This window comes from Panulirus ornatus, chromosome 12 (assembly GCF_036320965.1).
Source record: "Panulirus ornatus isolate Po-2019 chromosome 12, ASM3632096v1, whole genome shotgun sequence".
NCBI classification, from domain to species: Eukaryota; Metazoa; Arthropoda; class Malacostraca; order Decapoda; family Palinuridae; genus Panulirus; species Panulirus ornatus.
Window position 1 is genome coordinate 57273759 of NC_092235.1, and position 23049 is coordinate 57296807.

Sequence of the window (23049 nt, forward strand, 5' to 3'; positions counted from 1 at the left end):
CCAAGATAGTACCAGTACTAAAGATAATAAAGGAAGAATATTACATTGCAGTAATTTAGTTTAGTGATTGAGACAATTTTTATACCCTTTACATCTTTCAGAATTCTTATCATATAGTGATCCCTCTTTGCGTGAGCATGAAGGGAAAAGGGCTGTCAGATTAGTTGAGATTATATATTACCAGAAGCCCCCTTTAACTCGAAAAGCAGGCAAATAAATTTCCTCATGCTTCAGAGAAATGAGTGTTTTTAAGTAAAGGGAAAAACAATTTTTCACCCTATAAGATGCAACAAAGGACAAAGAAAGTTATGCTACGACTCTTTTTCCTCTGGAGAAATATTGCATAAACTTCTGGTAGGAGTGTATTGCTAAGATAGCACTGAGCATTGCACAGCCAGATTTTGATATGTGTCAACTTTCACCACCTGTATCATGTTTTGATTTGTATGAGTGTGTACTAATGAAACTTGGATTTATAAGTGTTGGTTTATTGGTATACTGCAAATATTTTAGACTGACTTTTTTAAAGACATTTGTGTTGTACTAAGTGTTGAGTAAGGAATGTGGAAACTATAAGGATATGAACCATAAACAGAGAAGTAGCTTAATAGATGTGGAATACATTTGGATGAATAGAATAAACCAAAGTGATGAGGTTATAGGAGCAGAATAAAAGGGAGATTTAGGTTGGAAGCACAGACCAAATAATTATACCAGTGGTATATCAAAGGAAATAGATAAAAATTTACCATTATTTATTTTATTTATGAAGTCTCATGCTTTGTAAGTATGGCTCCACAAATTTTGAATAGGTAGAATTGAAATAAAATAAGGCATTGATGTTGATAAATGAAAAAGACACTTAAGACGAAAATTATACATTGAAAGGCAAATCATACAACTGTCACAGCTGTTAGACTCAGCAGTACATTAATTTGCTCAAAGAATATGCATGAGAGTTTTATGTAGGTTTTCATCAACAGTGTACCCAAAAATGTTAGGTAATGATAGTGATTACAACATTATTATGATATTTTTGTTTGTGGTTCTAGAGAGAACACTGATCAACAGCAGATTCTCACATTATATTTGGTCATTTTGTTTCAGACAATCCCTAGAGCTTTCCTGGAGATGATACCTGGTGGTGGTCATGACTTGATGACAGATGCTCCTCTTGAAGTTTGCCATGCTGTACACCGTTTCATCAAGAGGTGGAAGAAGCAGCTTTAGAAATCATAATTTTCACCCCAAATTTTTATGTTTTGTAAACTTTTTAATAAAAAAGAATTGATACTTCAGGGATACATTTTGACTGTTATAGTGAATGAATCATTGTATTCAAAACGCTAAAATCTATTGAGAGACCTGCTAAGCCTGTAACTGAAAGAAATAGGAATTGCTGTCTACCATAAAAAGCTGCAAAGGGTCATATACCTTAGAATACAATGAATCAGACATTCTGAGATTTTAGAGTACCTAGCTGCCTCTCTTCTGTATCAATGCCTTTTTTATTCATTGGATATCAATACTAGTCAGGTAGAGTGAAAGTTTTGGTGTAGATCTGGGTGTGAGGCACAGCTGTGTGATGTCACTGTAGCTTTTTAATATATGTATGGATGGAGTGATAAGAGGGTGAAAGCAAAACTAGGGAAAAGAGGTGTAGTGATGGAGTGTGGTGATGAATTATGGCATCTTCTGACAAGCCTGTTTGCAGATGATACTGTGTTGGTTGCTGAGAATGAAGGGGAGTTGCCAAAAGTTGTATGTATAATGACTTTTGTAAGCATAGGTGGTTGGAGGTAAATGTGAGTAAAAGTAAAGTAATGGTGTGTGAAAGGGAACAGAGTGAAAGTATAGATTTTCCTGAGCCCAATGGATTGAAAGTAAAACTTGTACTAAACTGATATGGGTGGGGGGGAGAAGAACTGGAAGAGGTGACAGAATTTAAGCATTTGGAAGCTGTCTTGGCAAAGTTTAGTGATATGAAATGAGACATAAGGGAGAGAGCAGTACAAGATAGAGGAGCCAATGGAGACAATAGAATAAGGAAGGGTAGAGGTGTAAGTATGGAAATGAAGAAAGGATTAAGTGACAAGCATAGTCATCCCAATCCCAACCTATGCAGCTGAAACATGATTATGGGGTTATTTGAAAGAAGCATGCAGTAAGAATTAATATTAGTAGCAATGAAAGTAATGAGGGGGTGTATGAGAGATCTGGTATGGCAGGAAATGCAGAGGGAATGAATTGTGGAGTGGTAGATCTTTGGCTGGTACTTCACGAGTCAGTGGTCGTACCGTCGTACCCAGGGGTCGTACCGTTGTAACCCCTGGGTCGTACCGTCGTACCTGTTGGTAGCAACGTCGTACCGTGGTTGTAGTCGTACCCAGTGGTCGTACCGTCTTGAAACAATACTTTGGAATGGCTTGGGCAATTGAAAAAAATGCAAGGAGAGTATGACAGTATGATTAAAGATGTTGGTGTGACAGGAAGACCATCTGTGCCTTTGGGAAATAAAATGGAAGAGTACCACATGGAGAGAAATTGGGGAAGAACCCATGGAATGGTGTATGCAAGGGAGGTATGTAAGGATAGGCATAAGTTGAGACTCTTTTGCTGAGGCCATCCCCTTGATGGGAGTTTCCAGAGGGAATGGGCATCAGAAATATAGGTAGGTAGATAGAAGATGATATCCACTAAGCCATAGTAACTTGTTGGCATTTCACCAACATAGAAATTCTGGATTATGTATAGATTGTCAAATTGAATAGTTTAGAGTATTATCATAAGTGATATTTCCAGTTGTTAATGGTAGCTAATGCATAACAGCTGTAATTGTAATACTCCAGGTACTTGCTCAGCAATGTATGGTAATAAAATACAGTATCATGCTTCTTGGTTCTGATGAGTTACAGATAGAAATGTAATGATTATTAGTTGAATTTTTGTTTTTCTCTCTCTTTCTGTTAGCTAAGATGGCACGGGCAACTGAGGTCTTAATCATGGAAAGTTCTGTGGGGCCTGGATGTGGAAAGGGAGCTGTGGTTTCAGTGCATTATACATGACAGCTAGAGACTGAGTGTGAACGAATGTGGCCTTTGTTGTCTTTTCCTAGCGCTACCTCTCACACATGCGGGGGGAGGGGGTTGTTATTTCATGTGTGGTGGGTTGGCGATGGGATCGAATAAAGGCAGACAGTATGAATTATGTATATTTGTATATATGTATATGTCTGTGTGTGTATATATATGTATACGTTGAGATGTATAGGTATGTATATTTGCGTATGTGGACGTGTATGTATATACATGTGTATGTGGGTGGGTTGGGCCATTCTTTTGTCTGTTTCCTTGCGCTACCTCGCTAACACGGGAGACAATGACAAAGCAAAATAATAATGATAATAATGATATATATACATATAAACCCTAGTCTGAGCCAGGTACCCATTTTATCGACCAATCCACAGGGGTGGATAAACAGCTAGGTTGACTGTGAACCATTTTCACAACCAGAATTTAAACCTATGCATCACTAACACCATCGCATAGCATAATAATACAGATAGAGAAATAGAGAGTATTCCACTCAGAAGAGACAGCAAGTATTATGTCTGAAGAGAAGGGGAAAAATCTGAATTTGTAGGATTATGTATACAGCTGAATGAATGTTTTAATCAGATAGCTCATACAGAACTTTCTCCAAACATCACAATCTTTGCCCATTGTTCTGTGCTGACACTTGTCTGATACTCATACCATCCTCACTATTCTTACTATCAGTCATCTCATGCTAGCACTAACCGACTTTCTCACACCATTGTTGATTCCTTTTGTGTTATATAAAAGGAAAATTTACTACCATCATTCTTCTTTAAATGTAGGAAATTACTGGCTACAGAGAAAGGCAAGATTTTGTTTTCTTTGTAGTTAGTGAAATAGATTAAGATCCAAGCGAGGAGCACTGTACTTTAGAGTGTAAGAAATCATAGAATATTGCTTGGTTGAATGCCAAATCTTGTTACACATAATGTTAAGATAAGTTACACTAATTTCTTGAATTTTCGAAGGCATCTTTGTGCATTTTCCCCTCATGTAATTTCTATATATATATATATATATATATATATATATATATATATATGTATAATTGGACTACATCCAGCAAAAGTTATGCTACAATTCTATGATGAACTCGTACCTTTTATACAGCTTATGGATATGGAAACTTAATTATTTATACTTATTTTTAAAACCAACCATCAGATTTTTGGGATAATCTCAGCAGAGATTATTGATAATGGTTTAAGAGAAATTTCTTATTTGAATAATATTATTTGAATAATAGGTCTTTTCTCTTAAAATGTACATTGGTATACACTTTTATGATGCATAAAACTTGATGAAAATGATTATGATGAAAATGAGCTACATGATGATCTGAAATGGAAAATATTTCAGTTATATGAAGGTAACTAACAAAAATGTTTGTTGTGATGGGATGCTTTTCTTTTTAAGGTTTCTAATTATCAAGCACTGTCATTTTTGATTGTCTATGTTTACATTTCCAATGTAAATTAGATATTTCTTGTATCAAAATTATAACCATTGATATGACTCTTAGCATGAAGTTGTACATAATCCAAGATCACTCTTACATATCAAGCTTAGCAAAATAATTTTTAGCTGAGAAGTAATGTACATATTAAGAATGAATAGCCATAATGTGGTGTTCGAGAAACATTGATTTTCTCCTGTTAGTTGTTAGTCTTTAGTACAGCTGATGATACTCCTTTTTTTTTTTTTTTTTCGCACCTTATCTGAGTTGTGATATGTGATATTGTAAGCTGCAATATGCTTACATACAGTGTGGGCTTTTCTATATGTATATGTGTATTTTTTCCCTTGGGGCTTAATTTTTCAAGAAAATGTATTTATTTCTTGAATATTTAGTCATTACACTATGCTAAATAGACTTTATCCCATTTTCAATGCTCATTAATGTTAGCTCAGTCCTTTTCATTATTTTTCTGAACTCTGAACCAACAATGCTCATTGCCTGAGTATACTGCAGATGACAGAAGCTACTACTGTATCTTCCTTTTAATTGATCCCCATTTTGATATATTCATATGTGTAACTTTAAGATAAGTAATTGATTCCATGGCTCATTTTCAATAGAAATAGCAGAAGGCTTATCTGTGATATTTGAACTAAAATCATTTTTGTCACAAATTGACTTAGACTATAGTAGTTAATGCATGAGGTATGATAATCAGCAGGGTGATACATGCAGAATTTCCTTAATTTTGTTGCTGTCTACATAACCTTTTTTGTCAAGACTCATTTATGATAGTAACTTTACTGCAGACTGGAGCATAATTTGGATGTCAGTTGAGTAAAACAACTTCTTTTTATTGTTTGCCCCAAGAAAACCAAAAATGTGAAAAAGTTTTGTGTGTGAAGGAGAGAGCATAATTGTACAGTTACAAATGACAGGAGAGAAATAAAAGGGAAATATAATACTGGGCGAAATATTAGTGTTTGGAGCTTATTTTGGAATTATGATATGCAGAAAACAGTTTGTTTATTTGTTTTGCTGCAGTATGAATGTGACCAAGGAAGAGGATCATTACAAAAGGATATGGTAAGTCTTTAGGCTTTCTGTTGTACTGCTTCCATATGTGACCAAAATAAACTAGTTTGTTACCTTTCTGATTTGTGACATTTTCAACCCTATTTTTTTATGAACATATCACATATTTTGGTCCCTAGGGACAGGGGAGAAAGAATACTTCCCACGTATTCCCTGCATGTCGTAGAAGGCGACTAAAAGGGGAGGGAGCGGGGGGCTGGAAATCCTCCCCTCTCATTTTTTAATTTTTCCAAAAGAGGAACAGAGAAGGGGGCCAAGTGAGGATATTCCCTTAAAGGCTCAGTCCTCTGTTCTTTATGTTGCTTCGCTAATGCGGGAAATGACGAATAGTATGAAAAAAAAATCATATTTTATCTATTCATAATTAACTCAGGAATTCTTTCTAAGGAAAAGTGATTTTGGTATCCAGGACATCTTTCTGAAGGCTCTGGCAGCCAAATGCTGTGCTACTTCCCATAGATGGAAATTGTGAACTATAGAGAGAGCAGTTCTTTAATGAGACTGTACTCCCAGTGATACAGCCTTGCCAGAGATGACTTTTCAGCCAGTGTAACCTCATGGAGACTAAGTCAATTTTCATCTCAAAATCTCACTTATCTGTACAGTCAATGTATGAGTGGATTGGTATTTCTTCGTCTGTATCCTGGTGCTGACACAGAACATGGCGATCAAGTATTATAAATACATATATTTTTTTTTATTATACTTTGTCGCTGTCTCCCGCATTAGCGAGGTAGCACAAGGAAACAGACGAAAGAATGGCCCAACCCACACTCATACACATGTATATACATACATGCCCACACACATGCATATACATACCTATACATTTCAATGTGATCATATATATACATGCACAGACAAATACATATATACACATGTACATATTCATACTTGCTGCCCTCAGCCATTCCCATCAACACCTCGCCACACACGAAATGGCACCTCCCTTCCCCCTCATGTGCACGAGGTAGCGCTAGGAAAAGACAACAAAGGCCACATTTGTTCGTACTCCCTTTCCACATCTAGGCCCCACAAAACTTTCCATGGTTTACCCCAGGCACTTCACATGCCCTGGTTCAATCCATTGACAGCACATCGACCCCAGTATACCACATCATTCCAATTCACTCTACTCCTTGCACGCCTTTCACCCTCCTGCATGTTCAGGCCCCGATCGCTCAAAATCTTTTTCACTCCATCCTTCCATCTCCAATTAGTCTCCCACTTCTCGCTCCCTCCACCTCTGACACATATGTCCTCTTTGTCATTCTTTCCTCACTCATTCTCTCCATGTGACCAAATTATTTCAAAACACCCTCTTCTGCTCTCTCAATCACACTTTTTATTGCCACACATCTCTCTTACCATTTCATTACTTACTTGATCAAACCACCTCACACCACATATTGTCCTCAAACATCTCATTTCCAACACATCCACCCTCCTCTGCATAACCCTATGTATATCCCACGCCTCACAACCATATAACATTGTTGGAACCAATATTCCTTCAAACATGTCCATTTTTGCTTTCCGAGATAATGTTCTCACCTTCCACACATTTTTCAACGCTCCCAGAACTTTCACCCCCTCCCCCACCCTATGACTCACTTTCACTTCCATGGTTCCATCTGCTGCCAAATCTATTCCCAGATATCTAAAACACTTCACTTCCTCCAGTTTTTCCCCATTCAAACTTACTTCCCAATTGACTTGTCCCTCAACGCTACTGTACCTAACGACCTTGCTCTTATTCACATTTACTCTCGGCTTTCTTCTTTCACACACTTTACCAGCCTCAATCACCAGGTTCTGTAGTTTCTCACCTGAATCAGCCGCCAGTGCTGTATCATCAGCGAACAACAACTGACTCACTTCCCAAGCCCTCTCATCCACAACAGACTGCATACTTACCCCTCTCTCCAAAACTCTTGCATTCAACTCCCCTACAACCCCATCCATAAACAAATTAAACAATTAGAAAATAAAATATAAAAAGATTGAACTTATACCTCCGTAATTTGAACACTCACCTTTATCCCCTTTGCCTTTGTACATTTGCACTATGCATGCATTCTGCCAAATCTCCAGCACTTCCCTGACCCTCTAACTTCACACACCACCTCGACCAACACACCCTATATCTGCCACTCTATCATCAAACACATTCAAGAACCCTTCAAAATACTGACTCCATCTACTTCTCACTTCACCACTACTTTTTATTACCTCTCTATTAGCACTTTATTTATCTCCTTCCAAAACATCTTTTTACTCTCCCTAAAATTTAACGATAATCTCTCACCCTAACTGACATTTCCCCTCTTTTTCACCTCTTGCACCTCTCTTGACCTCCTGCCTCTTTTTTTTTATACATCTCCCAGTCATTTGTACTATTTCCCTGCAAAAATTGTCCAAGTGCCTCTCTCTTCTCTTTCACTAACAATCTTACTTCATCCCACCACTTGCTACCCTTTCTAATCTGCCCGCCTCCCACCTTTCTCATGCCACAGGCATCTTTTGTGCAAGCCATCACTACTTCCATAAGTACATCCCATTCCTCCCCCCACTCCCCTTACGTCATTTGCTCTCATCTTTTTCCATTCTGCACTCAATCTCTCCTGGTTACTTCCTCACACAAGTCTCCTTTCCAAGCTCACTTACTTTCACCACTCTCTTCACCACAACATTTTCCCTTCTTTTCTGAAAACCTTTACAAATCTTCTCCTTCACCTCCACAAGATAATGATGAGACATCACTCCAGTTGTCCCTCTCAGCACATTAGCATCCAAAAGTCTCTCTTTCACGCGCCTATCAATTAACACGTAATCCAATAATGCTCTCTGGCCATCTCTCCTACTTACATACGTATACTTATGTATATCTTTTTTTCTTTCAAACTATTCGCCATTTCCCGCATTAGCGAGGTAGCGTTAAGAACAGAGGACTGGGCCTTTGAGGGAATACCCTCACCTGGCCCAATTCTTTGTTCCTTCTTTTGGAAAAATTGAAAAAAAAAAAAAAAAAAAAAACGAGAGGGGAGGATTTCCAGCCCCCCGCTCCACTTATGTATATATCTCTTTTTAAACCAGGTATTCCCAATCACCTGTCCTTTTTCAGCACACAAGTCTACAAGCTCTTCACCATTTCCATTTACAACACTGAACACCCTCTGTACACCAAATATACCCTCAACTGCCACATTACTCACCTTTGCATTCAAATCACCCATCACTATAACCCTATCTCATGCATCAAAGCTGCTAACACACTCACACAGCTGCTCCCAAAACACTTGCCTCTCATGATCAGGTGCATAGACACCAATAATCACCCCTCTCTCTCGTATCCACCTTCAGTTTTACCCATATCAGTCTAGAGCTTACTTTCTTACACTCTGTCACATACTCCCAGAACTCCTGCTTCAGGAGTAGTGTTGCTCCTTCCTTTGCTCTTGTCCTCTCACGAACCCCTGACTTTACTCCCAAAACACTCTTCCCCTTAATGGTTGAGCTTTGTTTCGCTCAGAGCTGAAACATCCAGGTTCCCTTTCTCAAACATAATACCTATCTCTCCTTTTTTCTCATCTTGGTTACATCCACACAACACCCCAACCTGAGCCTTCGAGGAGGATTGCACTCCCCCCCCCCATATATATATATATATATATATATATATATATATATATATATATATATATCTTTTTCTTTCTTTCAAACTATTCGCCATTTCCCGCATTAGCGAGGTAGCGTTAAGAACAGAGGACTGGGCCTTGAGGGAATACCCTCACCTGGCCCAATTCTCTGTTCCTTCTTTTGGAAAAAAAAAAAAAAAAAGAGAGGGGAGGATTTCCAGCCCCCCGCTCCCTCCCCTTTTAGTCGCCTTCTACGACACGCAGGGAATACGTGGGAAGTATTCTTTCTCCCCTATCCCCATGGATAATATATATATATATATATATATATATATATATATATATATATATATATATATATATATATATATATATATATATATATATAATTTGGTGCTTGAAGTGAACAGAGTATGTTAAAGAGAAAATGTGACGGAAAGGATTTGCGTTGTGTTTCTTGTTTATCATCGGAACTTAAAAGGTTCTAATTTCTAGTCAACCATTGTCAAAAAATTATTCGAAAGTGAAATACAATCGTCAGGTGAATATTTTTACAGAAATCATATGTGAAATTACAAACTACGCTTGACACCCGTTTTCTAATAACATTTTATACATATATTTGTTCAAAACGATTTTCGAGACTAAGTGTAACGATACAAATAAATTAATTGCTTAAAGCATACCATATAACCGTTGTGTATGAATGGAGGAATATTACTGTTTTCTACGTCTGAGAGGAAATTCATATCTGCGTGTTCAGAGTTAGGGTAACTATCTAAAAACATGGAAACTTAGATGAATTACCCACAAAATATCTATACACCTATTATCTAAAATCATAAGTGCTGTTGTTCGGCTAATTGAAATCATACTGCTAGAGACGATAGCATTTGTTAAGTCGGCCATAATGAGGATCTCGGCCATTTCGTGGATCCGCTCGTTTCATTATTGAAAAAGAACATTTTATAGTTTACTTATTAATTTGAGAAGCTTGTCACTTAAGATCACAAACTTCAATTGACCCTAAATCCTTAAAGTGATCTTCAAATAACAAATACATTACTCAAACAAGACTGTTACCCCATAGCCAATCATTTCCGACGACTGAAAATCACCCGCCCCTCTATTCAGCTTAGCAAGCCTACCTGGTACTCAGTCTTGGGCAGAAGCCCGTGGTAGAGTGAGCTGCAGGTCGTGCAAATGCCAAATACACATCAGGGAAAACCCATCATAGGAAGGTACGAGGGCTCAGAATGGATTTATTGTGATCAACATTTACGGTAAGGGTTATCTGCTTTGGGGATCAGGTTACCGTTTTAGTTTTTTACTTTATGTGATAGTATTTTCAACTAATTTTCTTGAACAATTTAAGAATAAGATAGGTACATTCTTTTGGTTGAATAGCTTATAGGTTTTAGGCTATCCGGGCCACATTGATATATGACCCATTATTGGAAAACTACCGTTAGGTTTGGTGAATTATATATATATATATATATATATATATATATATATATATATATATATATATATATATATATATAACGTTAATGGGATGGCCTTGATTAGGGCCTCAGCTGCCCGTGTAGTCTCAGCTAACGTAAAAAAAAATATATCACTCATGACTTATTTGGCATGACTCAAGTCATGCCAAAAAAAGCATCTTACCACTTGATATGTAAAACAATATTACACGGACTAAGGAATTTGAGAAATACCCATTGGCTCTCACATTAGTAGCCCTGCATTCGTGAACTGGTAATATATGGATTGTTAGCGTCATTTCTGGATATACGCTTAATGAAAGTTATATTGATTTCCGAGTGTGATGGAAACAATCAAAAAGTGGGAATACATAACTAATAGGAAATTTGTAGCACGGTTACGCTTACCAACCTTACTGATCATTTAGATATTCATCGGACTCATCAGGAAAGACTTTTTTTTCCGTTTGCATACCACACTTGATTGTCTAATGTCTTACTAGCTTTGTTTGGTCTCCTCATTGAAAGAGAAAGAGGGGTTAAGTTGTGAAACTCTTCGTATCGCTTCTTACTTCCCCCTCTTCTTTGTCATCTCTTTTGCCTTTCCATTTCCCCCTATCATCTTTCCCCACTCTATCCCCTCCCTCCATCTTGATACAATACTTGGAAGATGTTCCCACGGCCCGGTCCTTTTGTCCTTTTGTAAGACCCGTCTTCAAGGTCACCGCGGGCGCCACTGCACTGTGCAGGTGAATGTCCCTCTTAGTACCTTTTGGGCAAAGTAAATAGGGTGGTCAATAAATGGTTAGGTCACATGGGTATAATGACAGGTTACAGTGAAGCACTGAAAAAAATAGGTAAAAATAAAAATGTACAAGACTGTCAGCAGTATATTGATAAGTATCTGAGGGCGAATGATATATGTTTGTGAAAAATGGAAGATGAAAGCACGGAGATATGTTGGGGACACGACAGTGCTACAGGGAGACCTGACGGGTTGTAGCCTGGATCCGGGAGTGGCCCACATCCCACAGGGTCCAGGTAGCAACCGCCGCCGTCACGGTCAGAGGCACTAAGGAACAGATACAACAGGAAGAACCCTGCTCTTCTTCGAAGCTCGTTGGGCCACTAATCTCGTTCCCTTCACCAATGATCGAGAATCTTTATTTCTATCAGTTTGCCTACGTTTACACCTTAACTATATAGGAATAAAAAGAAATGAGTAAAGACGTGATTAATATAAAAATAGCAAATAACAGCGTGCGCACTTTACTTCCAGAAAGATCCTTTACTGCATATGTGAATAGAAAAATAGAAGACAATATACATACGTCTGTTTAGTTAGTAGTGTTCATAGTCATGCAGTCGGCGGTGGAAGTATTGCTAGTCATGAACAAGGTCAGGACACATTCCTGTGATGAGGTGGAGGGTACAGTAGGGGTAGAGAGTAGAATGAAGGTGGAGGGAATAGGAGTGATGCCACCCTCCGGTGTCATTAGGAAATCCCAAGTTTACGCCAGCGGGAAACATCTGCCTCTCATTCCATGATTATGTTCTTATCTGAGACTTGCACCTCTCTTCATCAATCCTGGTCACGGCAAACATCACCAAGGTATTACTTTACCCATATTTCGTCACCGAACACGTCGTCAACCGCAGTCTTCCCTTACCCTCAAGCCAATTACCAGACCGTATTGCGGTCACGATGCAAGGACTGGAGCATCCTGCAGCAGAGACACCTCTACCATCCCTTGTATCCTGCCTCTCCTTTGTGGCTCTTGCGGTTGTGAAGATGATCAGGAAGTGTGATGGGGTGCAGGGAGAGCGTCGGCCTCCGGCAGATGATACCGCGCCTTATCATGCGGCGCATTAAGGCTGACACAGCTCTCCCGCTCAACACGCATCGAGGACGCACCACATAATTTTAAATCCATGACGAGGAGTTTCTGTGGGTTACTAAAACGAAATAGGTATAAGCTTGATTATTCTCAAAGAAAATGGGTCTACGTTACATAAGAATCTCCCGACAAATACGCTTTTTTCTTTTTTAAACTATATGTATACAGCATCGTCTTAAACTAGTATAATTTGTGAAGCTTAATCGGATCTCTTTATTGTTAAATCCCTGGCGAAGACCTTAGCATTAGGAATGAAGAAGCTAGTGAATGATCCGAGTTAATACTGTAGAGCCTAGATAGCATATAACTTGCGTTTATGAAGTTTGCGAAGATAAGTGTTTTTGCTTTTACTTGTGTACCTTTGTCATAATAAACAGAAGAGTATAAGAGGGAATGCCCAAGTAGGACCTCGACCTAAATAGATATAATAAATCATTCTTTGTCGAGGTCACTGTTCTGGCTTCATAACACTGGATAATATGCTTTATCCATATGCCATCAGTGTCACGGTGTTCACTCTGTATAAAGTTATGCTAAATGTATTTCCGGCTAGAGAGGATGTTGGGTAGGCTTGTGGATTACATGTGGACAAGGGACGGAAGCGTATGGACATGAAAAAAACACTTACAAACGTACATAAACACGTACAAAAGTAACGCACAGAAACACGAGCACAAACACAAATGCACTAACTCTTAGGCACATAAACGCTCACAAAACTTTTTCATTGATACGATTACGTAAATAGCTCATATGCACGTTGGTCGTCCAGTGGGGACGTCCAGTGGGGAACGTTGCTGAAGTGATTCTGACAGGTACGTACACCCGTGTGACCAACGTCACTTTTTTTTTTCATTTGACCATAACATTATGTGTGACCAAACAATGACCAATAAGTGTAATGACTATCATCAATTGTGTGCCCTTGTAATGCATGATAATTGATTATATATATATACATTCTTTGAAAATGCGTTGGAAGTCACGCATCAACGTAATGATTTGTACGAGGCTTCAAGATTTTGAATTTGAAGAATTCAAAAAAATTGCTGGAAACTGAACCCAAATAATGTTCTTGCAGGTGTGAGGTTGGCTGCTACAAGAACTTGAACCCCAGTTTAATGTGATTAAAAGAAAATCCAGCAACAGAAATCATATCAATTATTTATATTTTCATTTTTCATACTATTCGCCATCTCCCGCGTTAGCGAGGTAGCGTTAAGAACAGAGGACTGAGCCTTTGAGGGGAAATCCTCACTTGGTCCCCTTCTCTGTTCCCTCTGGGAAATTAAAAGCGAGAGGGGAGTTTTTCCAGCCCCCGCTCCCTCTTTTAGTCGCCTTCTACGACACGCTGGGAATACGTGGGAAGTATTCTTTCTCCCCTATCCCCAATATATATATATATATATATATATATATATATATCGATACTCTTTTGGCATTAAAACGTTTTTCATTCGGTGTTTCTTCTAGTTTTTATTCCCTGTACAAATGTATAGGAGGAAACACTTAGGTTCTCACCGTGTGTAGAAACGTAATAAATCTTCACATACTAATACAAAGATACATTAATGTATATTCAGTACATAATGTTCATGAACAAGATATAAAGAAGCACACAACTAAACACACACACACACACACACACACACACACACACGGACAGGTGGTGAGCCAAGGTTATAAAGATACGAGTAGCCAGGCAGCCAGATAGTCTGGGCGAGACGTCGCGCGCACACGTTCCAGCCAGCCAGTCTGTCCCTCACATCGCTCGACAGCTGTCAGGATGCTCGTGGTTGTGTTGACACTGCTGCTGACTGCGGCGGCTGCTGTGTCAGGACAGACAGTAACAGGTGAGAATGCAGAGAGAAAGAGAAGGAGAGGTGTCGTGTCGTTAGGTAGAGCAAGCAGTATCGGAATGAAAAGATGAAAGAAAAGATGGTTCGTTAATGGATAGATTTGAGACGGTAGTGTTCTATCTGGATAGAGGATCTCTGGTGTTGTAGGACGGTATGATGCTGTGAGGTAAGATAATTATGTAATGGAGTTAGCATTTCAGATAATGAACCGTCGGCAATAGGGAAGAAGGAGTAGCTAAACAATGAGTATAGTAGAACGGTTCATAAACTATATCAATGATCTCATAGTAATAAAGTATTTAAGGAAGCGAAATGATGAAAATTCACACTAGAACCTCTCGTGGCGTACTGTGTCACGGATGTAGTTTTCACGTTACTTATAAGTTCGTTCACCTACGCTACGAGGAAATCATTGGTCCTTTGGATGAAGCAAGGGATTAGGTATGCCGCTTGAGATGACTATGTTACTAGTTCTTTCGTTGGGTGACGACAGTGGCCAGTGTGCGTGTTTATCGTCTTGTATGAATTACAACGTTTAGTTATTAACTACTGCTGTTGGTATAACCTGGTTTGAAGAATTGCCATCATTCTGGTCTTAATAGACTTTACCAACCAAACTGCAGTATTTCTATGGAAGAAAAAATTACAGACGGCAGTGGAGATACAGGCGGTTTTACGACTGAACTTCATACATTGAGGAAACGCGGAATGGTTTACTCTAGAGGAATACTTTCGTGCTGATGATGGCAAGTTCTTGTCCGTAAGCACTCGGACAATTAGAATACATCTACTTATAGTAGTTGTATAATAGGATGAACAAGACACAGTATCGATGGTGTGGTGTGGTATACTGAGGTTAACAATGATGATTTAGAGGATATCAGCTTTATCTTGAAATTAAGAATAACTGCAGACCCCTAAATATGATGGTCCCCGGTCGCCTGCTTGTGAGTAGGAGCGGGGCGCGGAAAAGAGAGGGAAGACGAGGCGGCAAAACCCTACGGCTCTCCGAGCTGACGATGAGCTGGTTTATGTAACAGTACCTTGGTCAAGCCGGCCGCGCCAGGGAAGATATGTAAATAACAAAGCCCAGCCTGATTATGACTAAGACAAGCGATAGCAACATGAGCAATATTACTGTAATGATGTAAATCAGTAGGCGTAATTAAGTCCACAGTGAATGAACCACGACCTCGAAATATATATATATAAAAAAAAGAAGTATCCTCTGTAAACAAAGATACGACCCTGGACGTCCTGTTGGACCCACTTTGCCCAGCCTTTACTTTGTTTCCCATAGGGTGATGAGCGGCCTTTGTTCGAGATTAAACAAAGAAAGAGGATCTAGGTCAATAAATCGCGTCCTACTGAATCCAATTTAAGTTGGGTTATGTTTAAGCAATCCGATATAGAATCTAAGTCTGTGCGTTGATTCAGCCTAGGTTGAATGATGAAGTGGAACTAGATATTTAAAACAATTAGACCTCTTTAGGAATTATATTAGGCTCGCGCGAACACACACACACACACACACACACACACACACACACACACACACACACACACACACATATATATATATATATATATATATATATATATGTTCCTATGAGTCCACGGGGAAAATGAAACACGAAAAAGTTCCCAAGTGCACTTTCGTGTAATAATCACATCATCAGGGGAGACACAAGAGACATATATGTGTGTATGTGTGTGTGTTTGTGTGTGTGTTCGCGCTCGCCTGCATGATATCACTGGAGTGGAAAGTCACCTTCGAAGAATGATGTCATCGTCATTGGATGAAAAGGAACACAGTCTCGTCGAGGAACTTCTTAATGTAAATAAGGGTATTCCCCTTGCTTATTGCCATGCAGCCTTAGAGCTGCTGGAGCCTTGTTAAAGACAAGGATTGGCCGCTATGACAAATCTTTTCCAGGAACAACGAAGGTGTGGAACGCTTCCTTACTTCGTCTCTCCCTCCTCTTGTAACCTTTCTACTTGATAAGCATTTTAGACAATTGCGGAGCCATGATTTTTTTTTTCTCATCTCTTACTTTTTCTATTATGATCATGGCAAGTTTTACTCGTGACATGACGGTCATTATAAAAGATAGAGAATGCTTAACTTTTTCACGCAATTTTTTTTATTTCTATTATTGCCTTTTTTTTAGTTAGCTGAGACGGCACGGGCAGATGAGGCCCTAATCAAGGCCATCCCATTAACGCTGTATATATATATATATATATATATATATATATATATATATATATATATATATATATATATATATATATATATATATATACATATATATATTTCCTAGCCTGAGTACCCATTTTATCGACCATCCCCTATGGGTGGATGAACATTTGGGTTGACTGTGGACCAACTGCCGCAACCAGGATTCGAATCGAACCTATATGCTCGACCCTGGGCGGCCCGTGATTGCGTCAGGAACGCTAACTTTCAGTTGCTCTATGCATGTTTCGAGGAACCGTTCACAGTTGACATCATCATACTGGAACTGAAAATATAAAGGATGTGATCAAGTTATCCCTCAGTCTTCTCTCTTCAAGTGTGAACAAATGTACGGCATATATATATATATATATATATATATATATATATATATATATATATATATATATGTATATATATATATATATATATATATATATATATATATATATATATATATATATATATATATATATATATATATATATATATATATTATCCCTGGGGTTAGGGGAGAAAGAATACTTCCCACGTATTCCCTGCGTGTCGTAGAAGGCGACTAAAAGGGGAGGGAGCGGGTGGCTGGAAATCCTCCCCTCTCGTTTTTTTTTTTTTTTTTTTTCTAATTTTCCAAAAGAAGGAACAGAGAAGGGGGCCAGGTGAGGATATTCCCTCTAAGGCCCAGTCCTCTGTTCTTAACGCTACCTCGCTAATGTGGGAAATGGCGAATAGTATGAAAATATATATATATATATATATATATATATATATATATATATATATATATATATATATTTTTTTTTTTTTTTTTTTTTTTTTATACTTTGTCGCTGTCTCCCGCGTTTGCGAGGTAGCGCAAGGAAACAGACGAAAGAAATGGCCCAACCCCCCCCCCCCCCATACACATGTACATACACACGTCCACACACGCAAATATACATACCTACACAGCTTTCCATGGTTTACCCCAGACGCTTCACATGCCTTGCTTCAATCCACTGACAGCACGTCAACCCCTGTATACCACATGACTCCAATTCACTCTATTCTTGCCCTCCTTTCACCCTCCTGCATGTTCAGGCCCCGATCACACAAAATCTTTTTCACTCCATCTTTCCACCTCCAATTTGGTCTCCCTCTTCTCCTCGTTCCCTCCACCTCCGACACATATATCCTCTTGGTCAATCTCTCCTCACTCATTCTCTCCATGTGCCCAAACCATTTCAAAACACCCTCTTCTGCTCTCTCAACCACGCTCTTTTTATTTCCACACATCTCTCTTACCCTTACGTTACTTACTCGATCAAACCACCTCACACCACACATTGTCCTCAAACATCTCATTTCCAGCACATCCATCCTCCTGCGCACATCTCTATCCATAGCCCACGCCTCGCAACCATACAACATTGTTGGAACCACTATTCCCTCAAACATACCCATTTTTGCTTTCCGAGATAATGTTCTCGACTTCCACACATTTTTCAAGGCTCCCAAAATTTTCGCCCCCTCCCCCACCCTATGATCCACTTCCGCTTCCATGGTTCCATCCGCTGACAGATCCACTCCCAGATATCTAAAACACTTCACTTCCTCCAGTTTTTCTCCATTCAAACTCACCTCCCAATTGACTTGACCCTCACCCCTACTGTACCTAATAACCTTGCTCTTATTCACATTTACTCTCAACTTTCTTCTTCCACTATTCGCCATTTCCCGCGTTAGCGAGGTAGCGTTAAGAACAGAGGACTGGGTCTTTGAGTGAATATCCTCACCCGGCCCCCTTCTCTGTTCCTTCTTTTTGGGAAAAAAAAAAGAACTAGAGGGGCGGATTTCCAGCCCCCCTCCCCCCCCTCCCCACTTTTAGTCGCCTTCTACGACACGCAGGGAATACTTGGGAGTATTCTTTCTCCCCTATCCCCAGGTATATATATATATATATATATATATATATATATATATATATATATATATATATATATATATATATATATATATATAGAATGTAATCTGATTTGATTACATAAGCTATTTTACTGAACGGGGAGGGAGTTTTATGCTCGTGGGGTTCCAGCTCTGGTTTTCCCTACTTGTCTTGTGTGTGTGTGTGTGTGGCGACTGATCACAATAATGCCTCCGCTGGGTCGTGCGTCCTCATTGTTGTGAAGATAGTCACACCCCATCTGTTACTCATATCCTAGCCTCGTGACACTCGTCCGATCGCCGTCATGATAGTGAAGCTTAAGGATAACATTTCTCTTTTCTTTTTATCAGTCATTTCCATTTGATAAGCTAGTAGTTAAAGCTGTTGTATCTATTGTTTTGTGTCCGTTGCTTGCCCTGGTTATGAGTGTTGCCAATGTTCTTACTCCAGTTACTGTGTTGTTAGTGTTGTCACTGTTGCCAATCCAATATCTGCTATGATGCAGATATGCTAATGTCATAGTATCACACTCCCGTCCCTCTGCAATCCCACCACACTTATTCTGGAAGAACATTATGGATTCCCTCATGAAATGAAAACATAATGTATATTGACCCTCTTCGGCTTAGCAGTTAGTGGGTATAAACAAAGTTGTTCGGGAATTATGGATTAATATGATAACTATTGCATATGTTATGGCCAGTAGACCTGTGGGTTTATTGTTTAGTAAGTGCCGTCTCTATGGCCAGGGATCCATGTTATTTACCTCATTATGATTTACAGAGTGTCGTGTGTGCCCCGGATCTTGCCTGGCGGTGCCTCGCTCAGACGGCTCCTGTCCAGTCTGTATCTGCGATGGCGTGGCGCTAGCCGACTGTCCCAGTGGGCCGGTGGAGTGTCCGACCGAGTGTCGTGTCGAGCGCGCCCCTGACGGGTGTAGACGGTGTGCATGTCCCCAGCGTGATCCCGTAGTGTGCCCAGCCCTGCCTTCCTGCCCCGAGGACTGTCAGCAAAACATTGATGACAACGGCTGCCCCGTGTGTGTGTGCGACACTCCCCAGCGCGCCTGCCCGGATATCAACTGCCCTCAGGAGTGCAACGTGGAGTTGGGAGAGGATGGCTGCCCTACCTGTCGCTGTGACTCAGCTGGTGTGTGCCCGGCCATCCCTGCCTGTCTTCGCGGTTGTATCGAGCGGGATGAAAACGAAGCTTGTTTCTTTTGTAACTGTTCGCTGGTCGACACTAATGCTTTTGATTCTTTCGGTCGAGACTCACTTCCACCGTGGTCGTTCGGAAGGAGGCCGTTTGGATTTGAGTCATTTGACGACGATTATCCTCTTGTACCACAGCTGTTTGAAAGGCGTCCCTTCGGGTTAGACCCTTCGAACAGACGCCCTATTCCTGGCTTCGGACAAGTGGATGGTCCCTCACCACGTTGTCGCCAAGAGCAGCGTTTGCTCTGCCCTCCAGGCTGCCGGATGGCTGTAGCTGCTCACGGGTGTCGCGAATGTTTCTGCGGAGACGACGCTTACCTTTGCCCAGGGGTGCCGAGTTGTGCCAGCCGCTGCCAATTCCTCAGCTCCGAGGACAGATGCTGTCGATGTCAGTGCCGCCGCCAACGGCCCAACATTGTCACCGGGAGTCTTCCACTTGGACCACTTACTCCTTTTCTACCCATGGGTCCCATCACACCAAACACGATACCTGGAATCATTATTAGTCTGACGCCCATTGCAATTCCTGACAGAGAAGAGGAGAGAAACTGTTCGCAGGAGCCGACGACTTGTGCTCCAGGTTGCAGGCTGACCCAGGACAGTGATGGATGCCGGCTATGCGTATGCCCGGGCGACCTGTGTCCACGTATCCGCTGCCCTGAGCGATGTGTCCAGAACCTCGACTCTAGAGGATGCCCCATTTGTAATTGCGGTGGCCGGCCACCTCTGCCCTCCCAGTCTGAGGATACTGGTGACACTGAGGTGGCTCCTGACACTGAAGATGAGGAAGGAACGGCTGTTGAACCTGAGGAGCCTCTCGTTGTGGGACCCAGTGCTGCTGAGACGCCAGCAGAACCTGATACCCCCGGGTCGACAGACTCTGCGGCTGCTGCAACGGACGTCGACGCCGCAGCTCAGACTGATCTTCCACCTGCGACTCCTACATAAGCACCAGAGCCTCGTAGACCAGAAGATCGAGATGAATAAGAATCTGTAGCTTTGAGTCGCCCAACAGTGACCGCTGTTGTTACGTGATTGTCTGTCGCTTTGATGGTATCTTATATCTAGAGCAAAAGTTTCCTTTATCCTTTCTTTTCAGTACCAGTTTAAAACCCTACATCACTATTCAGTTTAAGGAGTATGTTAGAGTTGATACGATTGCTGATCAGTGTTTCATGGACTTTCATATGCGGTGATAGAGACTTTGTACATTACTGGGAAATGAAGACTGTCAAACATTTCCTGAATAAAGTTTAATATAGTTTATACTTTTACGTGCCCTGATTTCTCCCTTAACGCGTAGCCCACTAGGTGTGACGTTTATGACAATAGCACGGTGGGACGACCCTTAGGAAGAGTGACCTAATCTTCAGCTTGTCCCTTAAGGGTCAGGTTCAGGAGAAGCCAGGACATCATACCCTAGGATCGTGTACCGTAGTGTTCAAGGGTCGTATCGACTTGCTCAATAGGTTGGAATAATCTGTTTTCTACATTGTAATTCGTATGATTTGTGGTATTTTGCTTCAGGGAGAACCACCGAGACGATCCTGACATATATATACCTGTATTGCTCCTTGTACCTCCTTCAAAGCCGCGGCTGACGAATGTTACATACCACACCGCTGTTTCGTCCGGCTACACCCAGATGTGTAGGGTCATTCACACATTCGACATCTAGTTGAATTATTATGAATATTTAGGCTAAATTAGGATGTATGAACGCCGATTCCTCGCGACATACATGGATAATGCAGTTCACTGGAGTGTGAGAGATGGGTTTGCTTGGATGAGTTTCTGATGGATGATGATAATCCATTTCACTTGAGTCTGTCATGTGGATGATGATGGTACACTTGAGGTACAAGATATCTGTCATGAACTTGTAAAATCTAGAAGAATATTTTAAGTTTTCGAACCAATATGAAAATCCTTCTCTATGCAAAAACTGTCTCCATATTCCCTTTTCACTGATAAAGTGAGTTTTACTGAAGAATCAAATTCCTCATTATTTTAGGAGGGGCCAAGTGGCGAGCGTGTGTCATCACCTCAGTGTGAGATACTCCTCCGTGCATAGTGTCTCAGTTGATGATCTCAGTCGTCGGAACCGACGCGTCGGCCGCGTTTGAGTCCGTTTTCAGTGATGATGGAAGTCGTGGGTAGAGCAAGATCTCAATTCTTAACTTAATATATCAGGGGAGTGAATTCACGATTCTAAAAGCACGCTTTCTGGCAGAGCAATATCTGAAGTACTGCGGAACTCACACTTGACTTTTTGGATATCTAACTGGATGAAAGTAGCGACCAGAGTATATGTTTCAACCTCAGGAAGTCTTGGAGGTTGCGGTGAAGAGAGTGGTTGTTGTCCTCAATCCACGACGGTTCTCTGGAAGGTTGGAACTCAGTTCCTGGCCGAGAAGTTTCGTTCACTTACAGTCTGCCGATGTAGCTGTTAGTGAACGATGGCTGGCAGATGACAGCTCGTAACCCTCTACTTCCTCCAGAGCTGACACATGAGATCTTTAACCCCCTGAGCATGACGGTTGAACCCTTGAACACGACGATACAACCCTTGAACACGACGGTATAACCCCTTGAGCACAACGGTACAACTCTTGACCACGATAATAGACGGTATAACCCCCTTGAGCACAACGGTACAACTCTTGACCACGATGGTCCAACCCTTGATCACGACGGTACACCATTGAGCACGATGGAGCAACCCTTGAACACAACGCACAACCTCTGAACTCGACAGTACGTCCTTGAACACTACGGCATACACCTCTGATAGTAAAGGTCTGGTCTGGCTCGCCCAAGGATCATCACGTTATGTTGCAGGGTCGTACCGTAATGCTTACGGTCGTACCGTCGTGATCAAGAGGTAAAGCCAGGGACGCGGAGGCACGCCCAGGGTAAATAAACATGATCCCGAGCGCCTGTGGGAGACCATCCATTGCTTTTGTGAAGTTTCTGTCTTCGCCCGGCGGCAAGGCATGAGGCAAACATCCCAGTCCTGTGACGATCCCTGGATATCTTGTGTTGACGGGAGTCCACCGTTGGACGTGATCATCCGAGTCCCGTGATGTGAGGGGGTATGAGGCTGCCATACCCACTTTCCTTCTACCACCTGGT

General features: G+C 40.8%; 2 protein-coding genes across 6 annotated transcripts in view; both read left to right on the top strand.

The window, feature by feature from the left end:
* The window catches only part of LOC139752082 (uncharacterized), a 106498-nt gene extending 100781 nt beyond the window's left edge, over positions 1-5717 (top strand). For all 5 annotated transcript variants that reach the window (XM_071667939.1, XM_071667942.1, XM_071667940.1 and 2 more), the window contains one exon: positions 1108-5717. In XM_071667939.1, coding sequence (XP_071524040.1) covers positions 1108-1230 — 123 coding nt within the window. In that variant the 3' untranslated portion in view covers positions 1231-5717. The remainder of the gene's footprint in view (positions 1-1107) is intronic.
* An 8674-nt stretch (positions 5718-14391) lies between these two features.
* LOC139751745 (uncharacterized) lies at positions 14392-21182 on the top strand. The gene is made up of 2 exons (XM_071667294.1): positions 14392-14531; positions 19484-21182. The coding sequence occupies exons 1-2, from the start codon at positions 14465-14467 to the stop codon at positions 20860-20862; spliced, it is 1446 nt and encodes a 481-aa protein (XP_071523395.1). The 5' UTR covers positions 14392-14464; the 3' UTR covers positions 20863-21182.
* Positions 21183-23049: the final 1867 nt, after the last annotated feature.